Source organism: Phacochoerus africanus, chromosome 5, assembly GCF_016906955.1.
Source record: "Phacochoerus africanus isolate WHEZ1 chromosome 5, ROS_Pafr_v1, whole genome shotgun sequence".
Lineage (NCBI taxonomy): Eukaryota > Metazoa > Chordata > Mammalia > Artiodactyla > Suidae > Phacochoerus > Phacochoerus africanus.
This window is the reverse complement of record NC_062548.1, coordinates 53,709,489-53,735,242: the sequence shown is the minus strand read 5'-3', so window position 1 is coordinate 53,735,242 and position 25,754 is coordinate 53,709,489. Positions and strand designations below refer to the sequence as shown.

Sequence of the window (25,754 nt, the reverse complement as noted above, 5' to 3'; positions counted from 1 at the left end):
AGTCTTAAAACGTTACAGTAAATTATTAAAGGTAGCCACAAATTATTTTTACGCCCCTCACCAAGAGGTGGAGTGTATTTCTCCTCCCCTTAAATCTGGGATGCATGAGACATGCTTTGCGGAAGAGAATGCTTTGGAAGTGATTTGTGTGTGTTCCAAGCCTGGTGTCAAGGGGTCTTGGTGCAGGTTCTATTGCAGCCATGTGGACAAGGCCAGGCTGGCCTGCTGGATGGTGGAATGCCACATGGAAAGAGGCCCTGTGCCCCATCAATCCCTTCCTTCCAAGCTGAGGCACCAGATGGGTGAGTGAGCCTTGCCAAAAAGAGCCAGGTGGGGAATGGGCCCAAGGGCCCCCCAGGGAGCTCAGCCCAAATTGCCAAGTTTGGGGTAGCTTGTTACTCAGCAGTAGGTGACTATTACAAGCACTATCGGAAAAAGCATGTGTGCCCCCTCCCCTAGGTCCCTTAAAGTGATTCCCTCCCCATCATCGTTTCTGTTAAAAGGAGATAGTTTCTAAAATGTCCTTATCTGCTAAAGATGAGTTTATCTGCAACTGCTTTGTCTGCCTTGAGGGGACCAGCTTTACTGTGAAAATCAAAAGATTTCTCCAAACAGGCTTGTAGTTGTCAAGAGGGAAGGGGGAGGGACTGCAAGAGGGAAGGGGGAGGGACTGCAAGTTTGCCTTTTCAGTGGATAAGCAATGAGATCCTGCTGTATAGCACAGGGAACTATATCTAATCACTTCTGATGGAACATGACGGAGGATAATGTGAGAAAAAGAATGCACATATATGTATAACTGGGTCACTTTGCTGTACAGCAGAAATTGAAAGAATACTCTAAATTAACTATAATACAATTAAAGAAACCAAAAGGTTTCTCTAGATAAGGGATGCTGGCCAACAAAAAAAATAGCTCTAGTCTATTTGTACAAATTAAACCAAAAGAAAAGCATCCTGGTGGAATGAAAGAACTACAGATTGGAGTTTCCATCATGGCACAGTGGAAACGAATCCAACTAGGAACCATGAGGTTGTGGGTTTGATCCCTGGCCTCACTCGATGGGTTAAGGATCCGGTGTTGTTGTGAGCTGTGGTGTAGGTCACAGATGCGGCTCAGATCTGGCGTTGCTGTGGCTGTGGTGTATGCCGGAGGCTATAGCTCTGATTCGACCCCTAGCCTGGGAACCTCCATGTGCTGTGGGTGCTGCCCTAAAAAGACAAAAAAAGATTAAAAAAAAAAAAGAAAGAAAGAAAGAACTACAGTTCAAGGGTCCTCAGGGATAAGAATCTCCAGAGTTAGAAATGTCTCATAAAGAGTCCCCTTGTGGCTCAGAGGGTTAAGGATGTGATGTTGCCACTGCTGGCATGGGTTTGATTCCTGGCCTGGGAACGTCCGAGTCCAATAAATATGGACACCCCCCCCAAAAAAAAGGTGCTTCACCTTTCAGTAAAGACTAAGGTTTTTTGTTTGTTTGTTTTTGCTTTTTAGGGCTGTAGCTGGGGCATATGGAAGTTCCCAGGCTAGGGATCAAATCGGAGCTTTAACTGCTGGCCTACACCACAGCCACAGCAACACAGGATCCAAGCCACATCTGCGACCTACACCACAGCTCATGACAATGCCAGATCCTTAACTCACTGAGCGAGGCCAGGATTGAACCTGCAACCTCATGCTTCCTAGTTGGATTCGTTTCCGATGCACCATCATGGGAACCCCAAGACTAAGTTTTTTTGCTTGCTCATTTGTTGCTGTTGTTTGCTTTTTAGGGCCATACCTAAATACAGAGATAAATGCATTTTATTATTATTATTATTTTGTCTTTTTAGGGCTGCACCTGTGGCATATGGAAATTCCCAGGCTAGGGGACTTGGAGCTGCCGACCTACAGCCACAGCAACATCAGATCCATTAACCCACTGAGCGAAGCTAGGGATGGAACCTGCATCCTCATGGATACTAGTTGGGCTCATGACCACTGAGCCACAATGGGAACTTCCAAGACTAAGTTTTAAAGCTGCCAGGACCAGAGAGTTTCCTAGGCTTTCCTACGAAAGGACCAGGAAGAATTTGCCACCCCCCATCCCTCTGCTTCCTCTGCTCTGACATGGGATGGGAGCAGAAGAGGAAAAGGCAGGCATCCCACTTCCTTGGCCTCCCTGCGGAAGACACCAGCAGCTTCTACTGATTCAAGTTTAAAGCCTCAGTTACAGTAGAGAGGCTGAGGCTTCAGAGGGATCTGATGCTGAGCTTGAAGCTGCTCCTCTGCTTTCAGGCAGAGCCCCTGAGCCACAGGAGGGGAGGGCTGGGTGCCCTTGAGGCATTGCCGTCAGGACGGAAGCACACGTATGCCAACCTCTTTGAATCAATGTTTGCTTTTGGTGTCCTCACGTTGCAGGGCTGAAGCATCCCCTGCCTCAGAGGTGACAAACAATTTCTGAGCTTAGTCGTCTGGAAGACGTTCCTGGGAGCACAGATTTTCCTGAATCGCATGGGTCCTGTGCATCAGCAAACCAGGCAATGAGAGGGAGAATATGTTAGAGGTTATGCTCTGCTCACGGACCAGCCTGCACTGGGCTTCTCTCAGCACCAATTTTACTTACATTTAGAAAGAGATACGAAGGGATCACAGACTTCAGTGTGAAAAAAACCATAAAACTCTGAGAGAGAAAAAAAAAAGGACAAAGTCATTGTTTTTGTTTGGTTTTTGGTTTTGTTTGTTTGTTTTGCTTTTTAGGGCCACACCCTAGGCACATGGAAATTCCCAGGCTAGGGGTCCAATTGGAGCTACAGCTGCCAGCCTACACCACAGCCACAGCAATGCCAGATCCAAGTTGAGTCTGTGACCTACACCACAGCTCCCGCCAACGCCAGAGTCCACCGAGCAAGGCCAGGGATCCAACCCACAGCCTCATTGATACTAGTCAGGTTCTTAACCTACTGATCTACAATGGAAACTCTGAAGTTTTTATACTTGATGCCAAAACTGTGATCTGCAAGAGGAAAATTTAATATATTAGACCTCAACAAAATTAGAAACATGTGCTCTATTAGGACCCCATTAAGAGAATGAAAAGACAAGCTGTGTAGTGGGAGTAAAGACTTCAAAACCACATATCCAGCCTATATCTGGAATATATAAAGTCTCAAAATTCATCATGAAAAAAATATCCTGTTAAAAATAGGTGAAATCAAAGTTCCCTGGTGGCCCAGTAGGTTAAGGATCCAGTTTTGTCGCTGCTGTGGCTCAAGTCACTGCTGTGGTATGGGTTCTATCCTTGGCCCAGGAACTTCCACATGCCACAGGTACAGCCCAAGCAAAACCAATTTGCAACTGAAGCAACTGACCAGGGATTAATCTCCAAAATATACCAACAACTTCTACAGCTCAATATCAAAATAACAAACAACTCAATCAAAAATGGGCAAGGGAGCTAAAGACGTCTTATTGCTGAATAATATTCCATTGTATCTATGGCCTTTTTGACAGGTGTGAAGTGACACTTTATTGTAGTTTTGATTTGCATTTCTCTAATAATTAGCGATGCTGAGCATCTTTTCATGTTTTTTTTTTTTTTTTTTTGTCCATCTGCTTGTATTCTTTGGAGAAATGTCTATTTAGATTTTTTGCAAAACAACAAAATCAGAGAGATGGTGGTTTCTGGGGGTTTGGGGGATGGTCTGGGATTATGGAACTGCTCTGCATCTTGACCATGGCCAAGGTTGCACAGATCTACCTGAGAGATAAACTTGGACACACACACATGCACACACACACACAATGTGCACATAGAACCAGTAAAATCTGAAAAGCTGGAGTTCCCATCGTGGTGCAGCAGAAGAGAATCTGATTAGGAACCATGAGGTTGAGGATTCGATTCTTGGCCTCGATCAGTGGGCTAAGGATCCAGTGTTGCCATGAGCTGTGGTGTAAGTTGCAGAAGCGGCTCAGATCCTGCCCTGCTATAGCTGTGGTGTAGGCTGGCAGTTGTAGCTCCAATTGGATCCCTAGCCTGGGAACCACCATATGCCATGGGTGTGGCCCTAAAAAGCAAAAAAAAAAAAAAATCTGAAAAGCCCTGAGCACTGTCCATTTCCCGGTGTGACTTTTTACTGAAATTCTGCGAGATGATATCACTGAGCGAAACTGGGGGAAAGTTAAATGAGAATGCCAAGTTCGATTTTGGGGTGTCTTTCTGTGATTATTTCAAAATGAACGTTTAAAACAAAATATAGCCAAAAGGACACCGGACAAGCAATACAGCATGCACACTGACAGCAAAGACGAGGTCGTGTGACTCCCAGATGTGTATTCCCATCGGCAAGTCATTCATTCAGGAAGGGCCACCAGCGATGAGGCCAGTGGTTTGCCACTCCTCCCCCAGCACAGCATCACCTACTCAAGGCCAGTGCTCTTTGCTCAGTCAGCATCCCGGAACTGAGGCCCATGCCAGGCCTGGAGGAACAGGCACACGGAAAATGTCAACTATAAAAAGAAAAATCAAAACAATTGGACCTCATCAAAATTTAAAACTTCTGAAACTCTTCAAAAGACAATGTTAAGAAAATGGAAAGGCAGGGTTCCCGCTGTGGCTCAGCAGGTTAAAAACCAAACATAGTGTCCGTGAGGATGTGGGTTCCATCTCTGAAAAAGAAAATGAAAAGGTAAGCCATACACTAGAAGAAATTACTTGCAAAATATATATATCTTCTACCAAGGGCTCGTATGTTTAGAGAACTCTTACAACCCAAGAATCAGAAAATAAACCGATTATTTAAACAGGCAAAAAAGTTTGAACAGATACTTAGCCATATAAGATATATAGATGGCAAATAAGCACATAGAAATGCTCAACATCATTAATTGTGGGGGAACTGCAAATTAAAACCATGAGACACACCTACATACCCACTGGAATGGCTAAAAGTAAAAGGACTGACTATTCCAAGTGTTGGCAAGCATCCAGAGCAACTCTCACACACTCTGGCAGAGGTATAAAATACCACCACTACTTTGGAAAACACTTTGACAGTCTCTTAAACCATTAAACATACATCTACCACATGACCCCACCATCTCACTCTTAGGTATTTACCTAATGAGGGGAAATGAAAGCACATGTGTGCAAAGAATTTGCACAAGTGTTCATAATAGCTTTATTCATAATCACCCCAAATGGGAAACAACCCAAGTGCCCACTAACTGGTGAACAGATAAATCAGTGATGATTAACCTGGGTTAAGAAAGGCTACTCAGAAATGAAAACAAATGAATACAAAAGTATGTGGATGAATCTTTGAATAACTGTCTGAGTCAAAGCAACCAGAACCTTGCCTTCCCCCCAAAAAGGGTGAGTACTACACCACCCCATCAATACAAAATTCTAGAAAATTCAAACTCATCCAGAATGACAGGAAACAGCTTAGGGGTTGCCTGGGGCCAGGGCTGGATGGAGGGGCAGGAGGACACTTTTGGTCATTAGCATATCTTCATTACTGTGATGGTAATGATGGTTTCACAGAGGGATATGTGCATCACATTTTATCAAATGCACACTTTAAATATGTGCAGTTTATATATATATTTATTTATTTATTTATTTTTTGTCTTTTTGCCTTTTCTAGGGCCGCTTCCCACAGCATATGGAGGTTCCCAGGCTAGGGGTCGAATGAGAGCTGTAGCCACCCGTCTACGCCAGAGCCACAGCAGCATGGGATCTGAGCCACGTCTGCAACCTACACCACAGCTCATGGCAACACCGGATCCTTAACCCACTGAGCAAGGCCAGGGATCGAACCGGCAACCTCATGGTTCCTAGTCAGATTTGTTAACCACTGCACCACGATGGGAACTCCTAAATATGTGCAATTTATGAATGTCAATGATACCTCAACAAAACTGTAAAAAAATAGAATTATTAGTCTTGACTTTGAGGTAAAAAATGAAAATAAACACATGCATCACATACAAAAATTTTAAAAAGATGATAGCTCATGGTGGCAGGTGCTGAAGGAACCAGATTCTGTCTCTGCTCCCTCGAGGATGGACCCTGCGAGGCGTACACTCCTGGTCTAGAAGACTCTAGAAACCAGAGGCAATTTGGTGTGTTAGGGACGGTCAAAGAGGGGAGGCAGGGTCCAGGAGGAGAATTCAGACTTCTTTCTTGAGGGATGGACAACGTCAGGGGTGACGCAACCTTCAAAAGGAACCCTGAGAGTTCCCGCTGAGGCACGATGGGATCAGCACAATCTCTGCAGCACCAGGACGCAGGTTCGATTCCCAGCCCAGCAGAGTGGGTTAAAAGATCTGGGTTGTTGCAGCTGCAGTGTAGGAGATTTGATCGCTGGTCCAGGAGCTCCATAGGTGTGGTTGTGCTTTCAGGTGGTTTAAAAACAGTATCCATCCTCCGGAGAGCAAAAGCTTTGATCTAGGGATGTTCGGACCTGTAGCCATATTAATAATCAAAGATAGCAGTTTTTTTTTTTTTAAATGAAAGCCTACGTTGGAGACTACAAATCTCATTCTTTGTAGGATGCTCGTCCTTTCACAGGCAGTGCAAGATGCATGGTGCAAACAGTGTACCATCTTTTCATCTACCTATAGGAACCTACTCCCTGGGGAAGTTCTTTTTTTTTTTTTTTTCCCTGGGGAAGTTCTTTTTAAACCCAAGTTCTTTCAAGATAGTTAAATAAGACTAGTGTTCTCTTCAGCTTCAAAGGTACACTTGCAGCTTTCTTTCAGTACTCAAAGCTTTTTAATATAAAGTTCATTTTTCCAATTATGTAAGAATTGCATCACCAAATAAAATATTTACAATATGCAAGAAGAAGGAAAAACCTCCCACAGTCATGACATGCTAAACACCCTCCGTGGATGTTTCGGTGTTGACTTCAAGGATTTTAGCGCACTGCTTCAGAGAGGGGTGACTACAATACATATCCACAATGTTTCTTGCAAAGACTCTTTTCATGTCTGTAATTAATAAGGCAACTGGGTTTATTTCCATTTTATATCTGGGAATTACCTCTGCTCAAGCACAAGGGACTTATCAGTGCATTATATTGTTGAGTGGGTTCTCACGTAGAGGTTTGATGGCTAAAAACAAAACATTAAAGCAGTGTTAGTGACAGACAGCATTCAGGATTAACAGATTCAAGAGGAACTCTATTAATATGCTCCATTTAAAATCAGCTAATGGAGAGTTAAGCGTTATCAAGGCCTGTTCTGAACTTAACGAGGGTCCTCCGCTTCCTGATAGTCAACTTTGGGCTGAAGAGGTTTTTCAATGGAAATGTGTGGCTTTGATGAATGCTAATGACATGGTCCCAGATCTTCTTTAGCCAATCCGCTGCCAGCTGTTAGTGTATAAACCTCTGAAGCAGCTGTCAACATTCTGAGGGGGGAAGCTCTTCAATCAATGAATTGACAGAAATGCAATACTTAGGTTTTTCCGAGCAGAAGGCAGAAGAACATAACATACATCTATTTAGTGATGTAGCCAGCCATGAAAGGGAAGAATTGACACTGCCATTGTGTTTTCAAGTGTTATGGAACATTTCCAGGCCCGTGGGCATGGAAAAAACATTATGAGAACATACTACTTGGGGGAGCCCCTCAAAGTCAAATGGGACGTTTGAGTGTCCTAAGGACACAAGCAGTGCCATCTTATTTCCCGTAGATAGGAATGCTTCTAGAGCCACGTTGTAAATCATATTTTAATTAAAATTTTAGTACTTGTTTGATGTTATTTGTTGATTGTCTCAATAAAACATTTTTAACAGATGACATCTGGACATTTTGCTTAATTTCTCTCTCTTTTTTTAGCTCTATAAAATTCTTGAGTAAATCTAATTGTCAAAAAAGTCACCAGACTGACAGCCCTAGAAAACGAAGCCTTTTCTTCCATCTTAGAAGCTGTGCATTTGGAAAAGAATAGCCTTCATGCTGTTGTGACCTCAATTCCAGGCTACACAGATGACTTCAAGAGAAGGCTCAGGTCAGTTTTGACCTTGATCTAGCATTTGCTCCTTTGCTAAGGCTGCAGCCTTAAGTGCAAAGATGAGTGTCTATTATAGCAGGGTTTTCTGGAGTCTCGTGTGTCCTAAATTAGATGGAATCCGCTATGTCTTTCTGTCTGCACGTGGTCCAAAAATGACTCTTGAACCACCAGAACCTTCTTAAAAGTAACCCAATATTTTCTTTCCAAGAATGGAAGAAAAACCTTGTCTGCTCTGACTTCTCATGTGACCATGTTCCTGCATGGGCGTGTCATAAGTTGTCCCATGCCAGTAGCAGAAGTCAAAGTCAGATTGCAAAAGTCCACCTGGTTAAGTCATACTGGCAGCATACATATACTCATCTCTGCAAATTTGATACGGATGATCAAATATATGAAAGCATTTTGCTGTTTGGTTCTGTTCCCTAAGAGATAGAAGTATCAGTAGTCATGGCATAACATGTCTGGGCAGGTTTGTCTTAGTTTTTTTTTGCTTCTTTTTTTTGAGGGGGTGGCTGCGCCCACAGCATATATAAGTTCCCAGACTAGGGGTCGAACTGGAGCTGCAACCACCAGCCCAGGCCACAGCCTCAGCAACTCCCGATCCGAGCCATGTCTGCAACCTCACCACAGCTCACGGCAACGCCAGATCCTTAACCCAATGAGTGAGGCCAGGGATTGGACCTGCATCTTCATGGATCCTAGTTGGGTTCATTGCTACTGAGCCATAATGGGAACCCCCTCTCTGCGAAGTTTTTACAAACACATAGAAAAATCTTTTAACTTTCAAATCAAGATTAAAAATAGGAAGAAAGTCCTTGGAGTTCTCTCGTGGTGCAGCAGGTTAAGGAGCCAGCTTTGTCACTCTAGCAGCTTGGGTAGCTGCTGTGGTACAGGTTTGATCCCTGGCCTGAGGACTTCCACATGCTGTAGGCACGACAAAAAAAAAAATCCTCTTTGTTGATGCTGAGACTTCTTCAAGCATTGCTGAGTTTATATGTTTTTTCTTCAATTAATGTTTCATTTTATTATTTTCCCTTTCCTTCCTTAACTAACATACTTTTAAGATTAGTTACTCTATGGGGTCCCCAAGGAGCTGTCGTCTAATCCAGGTCCCCAGAAGCAGATCTTGAGACAAGAATGTGTGTGCAAATGATTTATTCAGGAGGTGCTCTCAGGGACCAATCAGTGGAGGGAACAGGACAAAATGTGCAAAAGCGGGCTAGGGTGTGATCTTAAGCAGAGTTTGGTGGGGAGAAGAACCCTGATTTGGCTGGGGCACCGGACTATACAGTTTGCCTCAGTTTATCCCAAATGGAGGTAAGAGACCTGGGCTTTCATTGGCCACACCAGGTAGCCATTGGCTACGGCCTCCCTGAGGAAACATGAAACCTCAGTCATTGCCTGCTTTCTGCCCTTGTGCCCAAAGTGGCTTTGGCAGACCTCCAAAGGAAGACAGATGTGAAGAGGTGGAAGCAAAAGCTAGAGGAGGGGGCAGAAGATGGAAAGAGAGCTAAGTGAATCTGGAGGAGACCCAACAAGTCCGATACAGCAGGAATATTGGGCAATACGCCTGAGATTGTAAAATGAGGATAAATGCTCATTCAGAAATCATGAGCTCTGTCTTAGAAGAATATTAAAATGCCTTAGCAGGCATATTTGGAGTAGTACATCCATTGCCACGACAGAAAGAAGGCAGAGCAGATTCCCATGATCGTTAGAACCACCTGTTTGGTTTGTGGGGTTTGTTTTGTTTTGTTTTTTTAATCCCAAAGCCCAGGTCATACCTCAGACCATTCAATCAGAATCTCTGGTCCTGGGACTAGACATCAGCACATTTTCAACATCCAGCCAAGGTTCAGAGCCTTTGGGATAGACCATGATTTCAATATTGATGGCACTTGCAAAAGAATGTAGTTGCCTTCTTTCAAGTGGTTTTTGTTTGTAATCTGTAAGCAAAATAGTCTGTTCCTCAGTGCACATTCATGGGAAAATGCCTTGCCTTTGGTGAGTTCAGAGTTTCAGTTCTGCAAGATGCAAAGATTTCTGAGGATGGATGGTGCGGAGGGTTGCACAGCAATATGAATGTACTTAATACCCCAGAACTGTGGATTAGAATAGCTAAGATGATAAATTTTATGTTACCGGTATTTTGCTACAATGAGAAAAAAAAAAAAGATGTCACTAACAAGCTAAGAGAGAAAAGACTAACAGGACAATAAGTCATTGAAGGAAAATGACAGGGAAGTGATGGGAGGAATGTCTCAGTCCATGGTTTTTTGGGTTTTTGGGGGGTTTTTTTGTCTTTTCTTGGGCCGCTCCTGCAGCACATGGAGGTTCCCAGGCTAGGGGTCGAATCACAGCTATAGCCTCCAGCCTACACCAGAGCCACAGCAATGAGGGATCCGAGCCTCGTCTGCAAACTACACCACAGCTCACAGCAATGCCAGATCCTTAACCCACTAAACAAGGCCAGGGATCGAACCCGCAACCTCCTGGTTCCTAGACGGATTTGTTAACCACTGCGCCACGACAGGAACTCCTCAGTCCATGGTTTAAATCCTTGTTTAATCACTCTCACCCTGAATCTGGAAAATAAATCTGAAGCTTGAACCTCTGGCCAAAGGAGTACTTCATGAAACCTGGATATCAATATTTAGGGCAAATTTGTGTTTGTGATAATGAAATGATTTCAAAAATCATTAAAGGATTTTTTTCATCTTATTCAGGGTAATTTTTATTTACTCTTTGTGTGTGTGTAGAAAGTAATGACATCTTAGAAATTTAAAAAGGTAATCCTATTTTCACAACCAGTCACCTAGATCATGTTCTATTTTCCATTGAATTACTTTATTTTCATGGTATTGCTAGGTGTTTTTTTTTTCCTTTTTGAAGATAAAATGACCCTTTTCATTGTTAATATCTGCTTTTTGCCTTTAAAATATTCAAGTCAGTGTATCCAAACTTGACACCGTTTCTAGCCTGCTTGAAATAGAACTAGGTTATTGTGAGAATTAAATGAGGTAAAATATGTTAAAATGCTTTAAAATATATTACTGAATAACTATAAGACATACTTTTGTTATAGATATGATTATAAATCTAATTTTGGAAAGAATAAGTCTTATGAAGTGGAAATTTGTAAAATAAAACACGGAGTTGTGTATAATGCGCAATAAATTCACTTTAATTAATTCCTAAAGGTGCTGAACTTTGCGTAATTCAATTAAATAATCAGCACAATAATTCATTTGTAGAAATATGCAGACGCCGCGTCTGCCCATAAAATGAAATGGAGGTTTCTATAGATATTTGAACAGAAAAGGAAAGCCCAAAGATTTTTTTTTTTTAAGAAAAGGAAAAGCAGAGTTTTAAAAATAAGGAATAAAAAATATATAGGAAACCCATTTCATGAGTATAGGATGAGAGAGGGAGACTTCTGTGAACCGCCTTATCCTTCACCCCTAATTACAGAAATAAAGCCACAGCAAGGACATGCTTTTGGATAACTGATATGACAGTCATTATTTTCTGATTAATCATACTTCATTGGCCTTCCTTTAAGAGCTAAGATGATATTTTCTAAGGCTGGAGGGAAGGCATCTTCTGCAGAGGAAATAGCCCCCATGCTACTTTTCTGTGCAATAAAAACAGACAAGGACCCAGGGAACAGCAGCACTGCTACTGTAATGGGCAACCACACTCTGAGTTAACTATCAAAATAAATTCAGCTGTCAGTAAACATTCTCAATTTGTACACATCTTCACTTTAGGAAATTATCAAATATAATATCTACATGATAGTAAACAAGTAGAGAATGTAATCAATATGTGAATCTTGACCAATGAAGAATGGTGGAGATAGGAGAAAATGACCACTTACATTCCACGTTATCATTCATTCAACCAACAAAGATTCACTGACTGCCTCGTATGGTACCAGGAACAGTCGAGCTGGTGGTACCATTCAAACAAGACAGACATGGATTCGGCCCTCAAGGGATTTGAAAAAGACTTCATATTCCTGTCTAAGCATCTTTAGGCGCTTAGGTTATTGCCCCCCTTGCAATATCCTCATTGAGTGATTGTGGCAAAAACTGGCTCAGCTTGCTCGATATCCTCTGCAATGTCTTTCCCTCGACAAACATTTATGTTCCAGGTTCTAGGTACTGGGTACTGTTGGGAAAACTCTAAGGAACAGAGCAGCAAGCAAAAGTGTTTTTTGTTTTGTTTTGTTTTGTTTGCCTTTTGTCTTTTTAGGGCCATACCTGCGGCATATGGAGGTTCCCAGGCTAGGGGTCGATTCAGAACTACAGCTACCCACCTACACCACAGCCACACCAATGCCAGATCTGAGCCGTGTCTGTGACCTACACCACAGCTCACGGCAACACCGGATCCTTAACCCACGGAGCAAGGCCAGGGATCAAACCTGCATCCTCATGGATACTAGTCGGGTTCATTAACCACTGAGTCATGACGAGAACGCCAACCAAAAGTTTTTTAAAAATTACATCCCTCCTGTACAGCCAAAGTTGGAAAGTTAAGACTGCTTTGCAGCTAGAGTTCCAGATGTGATTTAGTGCCTGCCAATCTGAGGCTCCCATGTGAGACTCTGACTTGTAATGTGATTAATTGGGACTGGGCAGAGCATGAGGCTTCCCCTTGGCTGGTGCACATCACAGTAGCACCAGGGAAGTTCTAGGGGGATGTTCCTCTGAGTCAGCCACAGCTTGACCCACCTTCTCTTTCAATGATTTTGCAAATTAGTTAATAGTAGGTAACAGATGCCAGCTGCAACTGAGCACAAATTGGTACAACATGGGTAACCCAATGCTTGTGCCCATGGTTTAGCAGGACTGGCTCTCCACTGCTCAGAAAGCATGATTCTACAGTATTGACTAGGTAAGAACAAAAAACAAAAAATGAAAACTAAAATCCCTGCAACCCCTATGGAAAACAGTATGGAGGTACCTCAGAAAACTAAATATAGAACTATCATTTGACCCAGCAATCCCACTCCTTGGCATATATCTGGACAAAACTTTCCTTAAAAAAATCACATATACCCACATGTTCATTGCAGCACTATTCACAATAGCCAAGACATGAAAACAACCTAAATGTCCATCGACAGATGAATGGATTAAGAAGATGTGGTACATATACACAATGGAATACTACTCAGCCACAAAAAAGAACAAAATAGTGCATCTGCAGCAACATGGATGGAACCAGAAGATGCTCGTACTAAGTGAAGTCAGTCAGAAAGAGAAAGACAAATACTACAATATCACTTGTATCTGGAATCTAATATATGGCACAAATGAACCTTTCCACAGAAAAGAAACTCATGGACTTGGAGAACAGACTTGGGTTGCCAAGGGGGAGGAGGGGTGGGATGGACTGGGAATCTGGGGTTAATAGATGCAAACTATTGTCTTTGGAATGGATAAGCAATGAGATCCTGCTGTCTAGCACTGGGAACTACATCTAGTCACTTATGATGGAGGATAATGAGATCCTGCTGTCTAGCACTGGGAACTACATCTAGTCACTTATGATGGAGGATAATGTGAACAAAAGAATGTATATATGTATGTGTGACTGGGTCACTTTGCAGTACAGTAGAAAATTGACAGAACACTGTAAACCAGCCATAATAGAAAAAATAAAAATCATTTAAAAAACGAAAAACAAAAAAACCCCAAATCCCACTTCTTTTCTTATGCTTTCTCTTTCTAACAATAGATCAAATGTATAAAAAATAAAATCTGGAAGTCACCCGGTTTGTAGTACTAATTTTGTCTTCCCTGTTATGAACTGCATGAGTTGTTGAATTCTTAAATTGAATTATTGATTCTGACTGCATAAAGAGACACAGCACTCTGATTAGATATGAAGTTGTAGAGAATATGAATATTTGACAAGCGTGTACCCTGAGGTCTGCAACCTACATCTAAAGAGTGCCGGACACATAAATAAAACAACAGGAAAACATGAATTTACCATATGAATGTAGATATTTCTAAGCCTCAAGGTTATTCAGAATGTAACTCTAATAGTTCCGTTTGAAAACTGACATACTTATTTCGGGAATCTGCATTTCCCAGGATGAAATGTTCTTTTGAGTCTAAAGTTAAAATACAGCATGCAGGTGTTTACAATCTAATCACAGCAAACTTTATTCATAAAGAGACGTGATAGTTTAATCACGCACGCGGCTGTGATCTGCTCATTAAAATTGGACACCATTTCAGATTTCAGATATGATACTTGATTTTGGAAAACGGGCCAGGAATGTTTCTTCAATGGAAATAAGAAAGGTGGTGTGCAAAAGCTTAAGAGTCATTTAAGGATATCGAAGAATAATTTTTAATCGCCTGACTTGATAAATGGAGACGGAAAATTCCACTTTGCAGGGTTTATAAAATGGGGTAGGTTAATTGCTTTCAGAGAGAGTTTAGAAGTGGTTCTGCATAATGCTAAAGAAATGAGTTCAATGGTTTCCTTATTTTGATTTGCAGCTCTATAAAACATTGAGGAAATAAAACCATCTTGATCCATTTGGCAGGAAGTAATGTTTTCCTTCTCAAACTCCCAAATTACTTTGCAATTCTTTCATGACTATATCAGCCTCTCTAGAATGATCAGATTTGTGTAAATACCTCCCCCCACACACACATTTACAAGCTCCTGAAACACAAGTATCCTCTTACTACCCAGAAACGTCCAAAGTATGTATCAACAAATAGTGAGTGATGGGAGTTCCTTGGTGGTCTAGTGGTTAGGATTTGGTGCTTTCACCCCTGCGCCTGGGTTCGATCCCTGGTCTGGGAACTGAGATCCCACATCAAGCTGCTGCATGCTGAGACCTAAACAATAATAAATAAATAAATACATAATAAATCTTGGGTGATAAAGATAAAATAGTCTTTGAGTAGATTAATTTCTTTCTTTAATTCCAAAAGAACCAAGACTCCACTTTCCAGCTGGACAGCAAAGTTGGGCAGGTTAATACAAAGTCTCCAAATCACCAAGTTAAGTATTCCATTCCCTGAAAGGTGGGCCTTTCTGGAAGCATCCGCTAGGTCCTAGAGCCTGATTGTCCCTAGCTATCTTTGCTTGCGTAGACAAAACTGGAATAGCTTGGAGGTTTGGTTTGTTGAGGAGTGGTTTTCAGGAGCATAGGAGTGGTGCTCAGTGCGGGCACTGTGGAAGGCAGGTTTGTAACACAAACATGGGAACAGCCTGGAGCAGGCCACCCAGACTGGGGGGATGTGAACGGAGGGTGTGTGATCGAATTAAGGCTTTCACATTTAAAGTGCAGGGGCACACACACACACACACACACACAGGCACAAACAACACACCATACCACACCACTGTGCAGGCCAAAGAAAACATGTCTGAAGGGCAGCCAGCTTTTGACCTCTAAAGAGCAACCTAGCAGATGTAACCTCACGTCCTTACATAGATGGTGGGCTGAGTAAGGACCCTGAGAGCTGCAGATGGAGTTAAGTGTGTTGATGCTAAAGCAGGGGGACAAGGGGACTGGATCCCTAAAGAGAATGGTACCAGGGAGCAGGTGCAAAGCAGAAAGGCGAGAATGAGGCTCTAAAGACACTCATTCACGCACAGACCTGCTCAGCCCTGGGCGTGATGCAGAGAAGCGTGTGCTCCAACGTGCAATGTCTCACAGGGATAATAATAGCATCTTCCTTGTAGGGAAGTTGTGATTAAATGAGATAAAACTTAGAAGAGAGCTTAGTTTCTGCTATGTTGTATTCTATGATTCTCTTTACATTTTGCAATGTTTTACATGCATGTGTGTTCAGGTGGCATGCATGTATAAATTCTATAATTCCCTTTGAGCTTTCTTGGAACTGTATCCCACAGTCCATCTGAATCCACACACACTTTTTCTGCCAGAGGCTCTAGAGATTTGCTCTTACCTTAACTTCCTCAAAAGAGTAAGCATTGAAAATTACACTTCAGTATGCTTCTGAATGAGAACACTCTCATTTTTCAGGTCTGGATCAAAATCTTCTACTTATTTACATTCTCGGGCAGCATCAACCTCTTGGGAGCAATGCACTTTTTAAGCTGCCTCCCTGCTATGGAAAGTGGTACTTCCTCTATGGGTCCTAAAAGAGTCTCTTTTATGCCTTAAGTTCACTTTAGTACTGGTTTTCTAGAATTTGATTATTAAGTCTGTGTTTATTTTAGACATGCCCTTAGTGATTTTACTAATTCCAATTCTATCTGATTCTGAAAGTCCTAGGCTCTTGACTATATCCAGTCTATAATCTTGTTCATTGACTTCCTTTTCTCTAGATCGTCTTTACTTCCACTCACATACATCAGAGCAGTCCTGGCTTGAGCCCAAATCCATGTTTTGTGCATGAATGAAAGAAACATCCATAATGTCCTAGAACATTTTCCACCCACTATCATTTCAAATAGGGGAACCATTTATTTTTATTTTATTTTATTCCATTTTATTTTATTCTATTTTATCTTTGTCTTTTTAGGGCTGCACCTGCGACATATGGAAGTTCCCAGGCTAGGGGTTGAATGGGAGCTGAGAGCTGCCAGCCTGCACCACAGCCACAGTAATGCCAGATCCAAGCCATATCTGGGAACCACACTACAGCTCAGAGCGACACCAGATCCTTAACCCACTGAGCAAGGCCAGGAACGAACACTCATCCTCATGGATATTAGTTGGCTTCATTACTTCGGAGTCACAACAGGAACTCCAGGAACCATTTATAATCCTATCACTCTGTTGGGATATCTGCTTTCCCTGTCTTCATGCGCTTTTTAAAAAAATGACTTAATCTATGCAAAGTCAAATATGGTCAAGGAGACACTGGCCCAAGCACCTGGTCCCTTGAACTTGTGTGTGTCTGAAGTAATTTTCAATGCACAGCAAGTGCTGCGATCAATCCACCTTTATGTTCCATGTAAATTTGTTTTATTTTTGATAATGAAGCCTGGAGGAATGATTCTTGAAGCATCATAACAGCGTTGACTGACAGCTCCCTAAGTGCTGGCTCTTTTATAGCAAAACATAATTGACAGCTCGTAGGTAAAGAGCATATGTAGATGGATGGGACCGAACACAGCGGGGTAAAAAAACCCAAAGAAGATATTTTTTTACTTATTTATTAACATTCAATTAATATGGTAAATTATATGCCTCTTGGGAGAATACATTTACTTATAGACTGAGACAGATTCAGTTTTTAAACCATTATAGAAGTTGGAGATATAGCAATTATGTACTAAAATCACCTCTTATAAATATTTTCAAACTCCAGTGAAATTTACATTACTCATTTTCATACCCCCTGTTTACCATTTATTTAGCTGGGAGTAGTCTATATAACTAGAAACTTTTTAAGATGTAGATTTAAATTATCAAGTTATCTTTTGTGGGCACTCACCTATTTAGACTAAGTTAAAAATCTGGCCACATTAAAAACAAGAATCCTGGGAGTTCTCTGGTGCCCTAATGGCTAAGGATCCAGAGTTGTCACTGCTGTGGCCTGGATTTGATCCCTGGCCCGGGGAACCTCCACATGCCTCAGGCACAGCCAAAAACAACAACAACAAAAAATAACATAACCCACAAGAATCCTGCAATGCCACTTCTAAGTATATATCCCAAAGAATTGAAAGCAGGGACTTGACTGTACAGCCATGTTCATGGCATTCACAAGCCCAGAGGTGAAAACAACCCAAGTGTCCCTTGACAGATGGATAAAGTGTGGTCTATACATACAGTGGAATGTCACAGAGCTTTAAAAAGGAATGAACGTCTGATGCATGCTAGCATGGATGAACCTTGAAAACATTAGAAAATTAAGCAAGTCACAAAAGGGCAAGTGTTTTATGATTCCACTTAGATGAGGTAACTATAATAGTCTCATTTATTGAGACAGAAAGTAGAATGGTTGTTACCAGAGGCCAGGGGAGAGGGAGAATAGGAATTGTTTAATGGGTTTAGAGTTTCAGTTCAGGAAAAAGAACAAGTTCTGGAGGTGGATGATGGGGATGGATGGTGGGGATGGGTTGTGGGGACGGTTGTAAGGATGGTTGTTGGGGATGATGGTGGGGATGCATGGTGGAGATGGTGGTGGGGAATGGACAGTGGTGGGGATGGTTGTTGGGATGATGGTGGGGTTGATGGTGGGGATGGATGGTGAGGATGGTGGTGGGGATGATGGTGGGGGTGGATGGTGGGCATGGTGGTGGGGATGGTTGCCCAACAATGTCAATGGAGTTAATGCCATTGAACTGTAAACTTCTAAAAGGTTAAAATGGTGAATTTAATGTTTTGTATCTTTTAAACTCACATACCCATACACACAAAAAATGGGTAGGAATGTGCCAGATGATCAAGATGGAAAAGGGATTACGTGCGATGGAATTACCTTTAATTACACTGGATTAAACAGAATGGAATGTGACCCACTCCTAAATAACATATCATAAACTCAAAACGTAAAACAAAACAAGAATCCTGAATTACTTGGAAGATCGGGCCTCACCTTCAGATGTAATAAGTCTGGACTGGAAAACCCAAGAATCTGCATTTCTAACAAATTCCCAGGTATATTACTTATCTGCTGGTGTAGAATAAATCACCCCACATGTTCATGGCTTAACACAACCTGTATTGACTAGCTCATGATTCCTGTGGTCCAGGAGTCTGAGACCCAGGCTGGGGTGGGGCTGCAGTCGCAAGAAGGCTGGAGGACATGCTTGCTGGATGGCTCATTCCCCAGGCAGGCAGGTCTTTCCCGTAGGACTGTGTCTGCACCCAATGACATCTGAGTTCCCAGATCGTGCACTTCAAGAGAGAGCGAGAAAGCAGGAAGCCACGGGGCCTTCTGTGACTAGAATTCAAAGGTGTATACCCGCCTTCCACCTGATCCTGTCCTTCAGAGGCAGGTCATTAAGTCCAGCTCACACTCCATCTCTTGAAGGAAGGAGTATCCAACAGAGGAGGTTTCAAAGCCCAGTCTAGGATGTGTGTGCTCCCAGAACACTGGGAGGCAGGGTGTCCCAGGCAGGGCAGGACAGGGTGGTGCAAAGGCAGGAAAGGCCTCAGGGAGCGTTCCCAGCTCCTGCACAGGGAGGTGTGTGGTGTGGACAGTGCAGGGGGAGATAAGCTTTGGGGTAAGCTGTACCTCCCCCACTAAGGTACTCAGGAAAAAAAAACACTCCAGAAACTTTTAATAAAGTTTAAATTAAAAAAAAAGTTACTGGGAGTTCCCGGCGTGGTGCAGAAATAATGAACTTGACTACTATCTATGAGGATGCGGGCCTCACTCTGTGGGTTAAGGATCCGGTGTTGCTGTGGCTGTGGTGCAGGCCAGCAGCTGTAGCTCCAATTCGACCCTTAGCCTGGGAACTTCCATATGCCCCAGGCACAGCCTTAAAAACCAAACAAAACAACAACGACAACAACAAAAACTGGAGTTTTAAAAAGATCATTAGAAATCAAAACATTTATTCAGATAATTTTTCTTTCTTTTTCTTTTTTTTTTTTTTGTCTTTTTGCTATCTCTTGGGCCGCTCCCACGGCATGTGGAGGTTCCCAGGCTAGGGGTCGAATCGGAGCTGTAGCCACTGGCCTACACCAGAGCCACAGCAACGCGGGATCCGAGCCGCGTCTGCAACCTACACCACAGCTCACGGCAACGCCGGATCGTCAACCCACTGAGCAAGTGCAGGGACCGAACCGCAACCTCATGGTTCCTAGTCAGATTCGTTAACCACTGCGCCACGACGGGAACTCCTATTCAGATAATTTTTTACCTGAAGTATAGTCAGGTCAAGGTGATCAGTCTTCTGTGGTCATGGACGGGGTACAGGTGGTGCTGGCTTTCTTCCCACCTCAGTCCTTCACTCAGAGGGCAGGCAGATCAGTTTTTCTTGAACTAGTCGGTGCTCTGGGAGGGAGATTGTATTATCTCAAAATCTGGAGGTGTTAAGTCCAAGATCAAGGTCAGCAAGGCTGTTTCTTCGAACGCCTATGAGGGGGACTTGTTCCAGATCTCCCTCCTGGCCTCTGGTGGCCTCAGGTGATCCAGGGCTAGTAGATGGCCTTCTTCTTCTCCCTGTGCCTTTGTATTTTTTTTTTTCCCTCTGTACATGTCTGTCTCTATGTCTAAATTTCCTTTTTTTTTTCAAGTAAGTGATGCTGAAGTGGCTGCTCTGAGGACCACACTTTGGGGGATCACAGGTGTCACCCACCCCTGGGACACTGATGAGAAATGCAGGTTTTCCCAAAGCTGAATGACCACGAAGTGTCAAGAGTAAGCCTGTGGCAGGGCTCAGATGAGAACTCTGATTTCTAGATTCACATTTAATGCATTTTTCCCTGAAGCACGGGGAAACAGTGTTTGGTCACCTTTGATGCAAAATTCTCTGAAGATTTCAGATGTCTGTGGATCCATCAAGGCTTTGTGTTTTTTCTAAAGTCTTCTGTATTGATCCACAAAGTTCTGCAGCTGCAAGGATGCTTCCTAGGAATCCTTTAGAGGGTTTTGTGCCTCTGTGTGTGTGTGTTGTTACCAAAAACAAACTGACTCTATGAACATTTTTTATACACATATCCTGACATACTGTGCAAGAATTTCTGCAGGATGTATACTTAGGACTGTAATTGACTGATTGCAGAGTGTGCTCAACTTTAAATCATTGATTTATTGATTTCAGGAAGATTGTATCAGTTTACACTCTGACCACCAGCATCTTAATAGTTTCTGCCATCACACACCTCAGCAACACTTACACCTCAGCCACACTTGGTACTATTACTCTACCTTTTCAACTCTTGTGATATTTTATGTAATGTGGGGGGTTTTTTTTCTTGCTTTTTATGGCCGAACCCATGGCATATAGAGGTTCCCAGGCTGTGGGTCCAATTGGAGCTGCAGCTGCCAGCCACACCACTGCAACATGGGATTCGAGCCACATCTACAACCACAGCTCACAGCAACACTGGATCTTTAACCCACTGAGCAAGGTCAGGGATCAAACTGGCAACCTCATGGTTCCTAGTCGGATTCGTTTCCACTGTGCCACGACGGGAACTCTTCTGATATTTTAGAAGCTGACTTTAGAACCAGACCATCACATTTATATGAATCCACCATGCTGGATGGTTGCGATGTTATGATTCTGATATGATGCCGCGACCAGCACTGCAGGGAAACACGGAATCCTGGAAGAGGGACGGCACGGTATAACAAAACACACAAGAGGCTTTTACATTTAGAAAGTGGGGGACAGGAGGCACTCTGTTCCACGAACAAAAAGCCCTGGGCTGTAGCCCACATGGCTTTTATTAAGGAAGGTGCCATATGTAGGTTAGTGGGCAGGAGCAGGCATAGGCAATGACAAGGCTACTTCTTCGTGAATAATAAAGGAAACTATTAGCACTGGTACATACCTCTAGCTGCATATAGTGCAGGGGCTTATAGAACAGCATAGTTTATGCATGATGTCTTTGAAGGAGACCCTGTACTTTGGAACTCTGACTTAGCAGATATTTGCTTTTTGCAGAGTTCAGCTGTTCAGAGGTGTCCAATAATATGGGACCTAGGAAACCTGATATCTCTGACATAAGAGGTACTCAGTAATAGAGAAATATTAAATGAAATATTAAAGATAAAAGAGTGTTAGCTATTTGATAAAGTTACAGATTTTTATAGTTTAAATGTTTACAAGTACATTTCTGATTCCCATCTTTCCTTCTTTCTTTAAAGTATGCACCCAATATCAGCCTGTAGCTTTGTATTTCTTCCCAAACTCAAAGGCTACACAGGAAATTCCATGCAGCAGTCCAAGGGTTGCCCCTAGAGGTGGGAGATGTATTACACTTGCTTTACCGCAATCTAGTAAAAGACCATAATGACAATTTTAGAGGAAAAATAACAGAAAAAACTCCCACAATTCCTAACCTTAATTTCAGTACTTACGTAGTTTTTATATGCTCCAACATGTCATTTTAAAAAAGTGATATAAATTCTGCTTCTACACACTTATTAGTCTTATACCTGGTGAAATTTCCACAATTAAGTTAAAAACATTTTTTTTTAGAGTGTGCAGGAATACCATTTAAAGACATCTATTTTTTAAACATTTTGCATTAAAGTATGGTTGATTGAAAATGTTGTGCCAAGTCCTGCTGTACAGCAAAGTGACTCAGTGATATGTGCGTACTTTTATTACTATTTTCCATCATGGTTCTATCCCAGGAGACTGGATATAGTTCCCTGTGCTATACAGCAGGACCTCATCGCTTATCCATTCTAAATGTAATAGTTTGTATCTACTAATCCCAAACTCCCAGTCTACCCCACTCCCCTTCCCAACCCCTTGGCCACACAAGTCTGTTCTCTACAAAGACACCTACTTTAATGACCTTTAAAGTCTTGGTTCCCAAACTTGTTGGTCCCTGGGCCTTAGCCAACTTCCTAAAGTTTCACTGGCGTAAAAGGTGACAAAAAGAACAGAGAGTGAACTTTTCATACAACTACATGCATTCCATTTGAAGGACAACACCTCATTTGAGATTTATGTCATTTCTACCTTCTTGATGTTAAAATGTTCTGTTTTAAGAAATAATGGTGATAGTAGATACATTTATTTTCTTGACAACATGACCTCTGATCTTCAGGTGTGTATGTGTGTATTAATTTTGCCAATCCTTCAAATCTAAGTGTTCCGAAACACTTTCAGAGCAGTTTACTACCTCATTTAGTATGTATTTCGTAGCAAGCACCCTGGGAATTACAAACAGGAGTAAGCCTCAGAAGGCAAGGCATACTCATCTGTATTCAACACCCATTCATTAGTTTTGATGGGGCTTCCAGGGAGGCTTAGTATTGACAATACAGGAGCGACGAGCAAAGAAGAGTACGTGTCTGTCCTCACGGGTTTAAGAGTTAGCTTGTGCATCATACACTTAGGAGACAACCAGTCTCCGGAGAAGGGTGGAGGCCCTGTACCCTGTTCAACGTCTACAAGATAGGAGAGGGAAAACCTTTGTCGGGAAGGGATCGTTCTGGGAGCAGAAGGTGGAGCCGGGTCTTGCTGGCAGAGGATAAGGGCTGGGTGATGAAGCGTGAAGACCCGGCTACGCGGAGGAGCCGGCGCGAGGGCAGCGTGGGACAGGAGGGCTGGTGAGATAGCCGCGTCGAAGTAGATCCATAGAGACTCGCGGAGGGGCTTCAAGGTAAATTTAAGGAAATGATGAGACCAGGGGCACGAGCAACCTCTCTTCGGTCTGCAGGCGTGGGCCCGGGGGCGTGATCGGACACGCCCCGCGAACGCACGCACCCAATCATCGACGAGCAGCCTCCGTCCGCAGGCCTCGCCCCCCGCCCCAGCCCATTCCCGACAGCCTCCAGGACGCGGAGCCAGTCGGCGCCTGCGCAGCCCGCAAGTTCCGCCCCTGCGCCTTCCCATCCCGTTCTACCGCGGCCAACATGGCTGCTCCCTGTGTGTTTTGTGGTGCAGCCGTTTCCTATCGATTCTTTCTCGGGTGTAGGGTTAGCTTTGCCCGGGGACAAGGCCTCTGGAAAGCCGCAGCTCCTGAACTGCAGGCAGGTGCCAGATGCCAGGTAAGGCCTGAGAGAAGTTGGTGTGTTGTTCCTGTGACGCGAGAATGTGGAGCTGCCGCCGCGGTCCGTCTCGGCGCCCTCAGACGGGGGCCCTGGGGTCTTCGGTGCTCAGTGAGGGTCTGAGTTAGAGCAGTGGACTTGCCTTTCAGCCGCCACCTGGAGGTTGTTTCTGGTTTTCGCAGGGTGTGGTGAGGGAGAAGTTATCTGAGACGCACCGAGAGCGATTCCTCCTTTGATCCGCTGGAGCGGGTGATGGATGGGTCCTGCCCGCGAGCCCTGCGGTCCAGAGGGAGGAAGGCCGCGCTGGAGGAGACGGTTGAGAACTGGTCTCTTTGCAGTGACCCGAATACTTAATGGAGAAAGTCACCCAGTGAAGTGGAGAGTTAGTGACAATTTAAAAATGCCTTGTATCTGTGCCGTTTCTGTTTTCTTAATTTTCCCGGTACTTGGTCTTTGGAGAGATGGAGACTAGGACTTGTAAATTTAAGCCCAAGGGCAGTGGGAAGCCAGGAATCTAGCCTCACAGATGATTGGATGGTGATGCAGTTCACTAACATGGGGTCTGAGGAGGAGGAGTAAAATTTGAGAGGGAAGCACACGAGCTTAGTTTTGGATATATTTGTATCTGTTATATAATTATAATTGGAATGTCCAAGTGGAGATTTCCGGTAGGCTCAGAGATAGGCAAATCAGTAGTTCGAGAAGAGAGCTGATTTACAAGAAGGGAGTTCAAGTCCTTTGTGACCTTGTAGATGGTAGTTGCGACCTTGGAAATGAATTAGATCTTGAGAGGGTGTGCTGAATGAGTAATAAACAGAGTTACCGAGCCCCGAAGGGCAAACAGTAGATGAAGAAAAGCCCCCAGGAGATTGAGAACGAGCTGCCAAAGAATAGGCAGCGTGGTGTCATAGAAAACGGGATGAATGTTCTAAGGAGGGAAAGTGACTAACAGTACCAAGTATTGTAAAGAAGTCAAGTACTATGATCTAAAAACTGTATTCAAAATTAATACTTATCTTTTTCCTATCTTCTTTATGTTTTAAAAGACATAACCAAGATCAACCAAGCCATCCATTCATTTATGCATCAGACATTTGCTTTTATTTTTTAATTGGAATATATGCTCAGAGTTTTTATTCATGCATCTCTTTCGAATATATCCTTCTTGTATGCAGTTAATTGTCTGTAAAAGGGCTGTAGCATACAGACTGTTTTTTATTGTTGACAGTTAATGTGAAGGAGGTGGCAGAGAGTTGCTAACTTTTTCTCCCTCCCCGGAACTCCCAAACCTTGGAGTGTTTGTATCCTGGGTCTTTCCCTATGTTCTTTTAATCATATACAGACGTACATGCATATGCATACTTCCAAAAGATGGACTCTGTTCTACTTTTTGCTTCTTTAGCTTACAGGTATAGTAGAATTCCCCCCAAGTCACTTGTTACATGTCTTAACTGCTGCCTAATATTCTGTGGCATGAGTGTATCAAAGTTAATCCAACAGTTGCAGGGCATTTGCTTTGTTTCCTTTTTCTTCCCAAAGAGTTCAGTAAACATCCTTTTGTAATTCTTATTACATCAGGTATCCTCCACCTGATGCTTTTATTTCTATAGGAGAGCGTTCTAGGTGTGAGGTGATTGCTGCAAAGGATGTGTGCTTATCAGCAGTCATTTAATAGATATTTCCACGTAGCTTTTCTAGCAGTCCATCATTGATGTATGGGAGAGCCCTCATACTCATTTTTTTTTTCATTAGGTGAGTGAAGTCAAACTCTTAGCACTCTTAAAGGGTGGTTCTGAGATTTCTTAATCCCCTAATTCCAGAATACCACCACAGCAGATGTCACATGTATAAGCTCAGCTCAGATACAACTGAAAGACCCCATTAGACCCTTAATGGTTTCTTATATATAGCTAAAAACATTTATAAGGCTTTTTTCTGGAACAGAGCTTGTCTAAAATATTAGCGTTCCTTCACTTCCATCTCCAATATTAATAGCTGTATTTCTCTTAGGGGCCATGTTTCATAAAACATTTTAAATCACCTGAAGTTCTAAAACACTGCAAGTTTCATTTGTTTGTTTTTAATTTGGGTCATACCCCATTAGTTATGAA

At 42.9% G+C, this 25,754-nt stretch overlaps 1 protein-coding gene across 1 annotated transcript in view; it reads left to right on the top strand.

Moving 5' to 3' along the window:
- The first annotated feature begins 23,458 nt into the window (after positions 1-23,458).
- MRPS9 (mitochondrial ribosomal protein S9) overlaps positions 23,459-25,754 on the top strand; it is a 54,906-nt gene continuing 52,610 nt past the window's right edge. Inside the window, exon 1 of the mRNA XM_047781324.1 lies at positions 23,459-23,643. Coding sequence (XP_047637280.1) covers positions 23,509-23,643 — 135 coding nt within the window. The 5' untranslated portion in view covers positions 23,459-23,508. The remainder of the gene's footprint in view (positions 23,644-25,754) is intronic.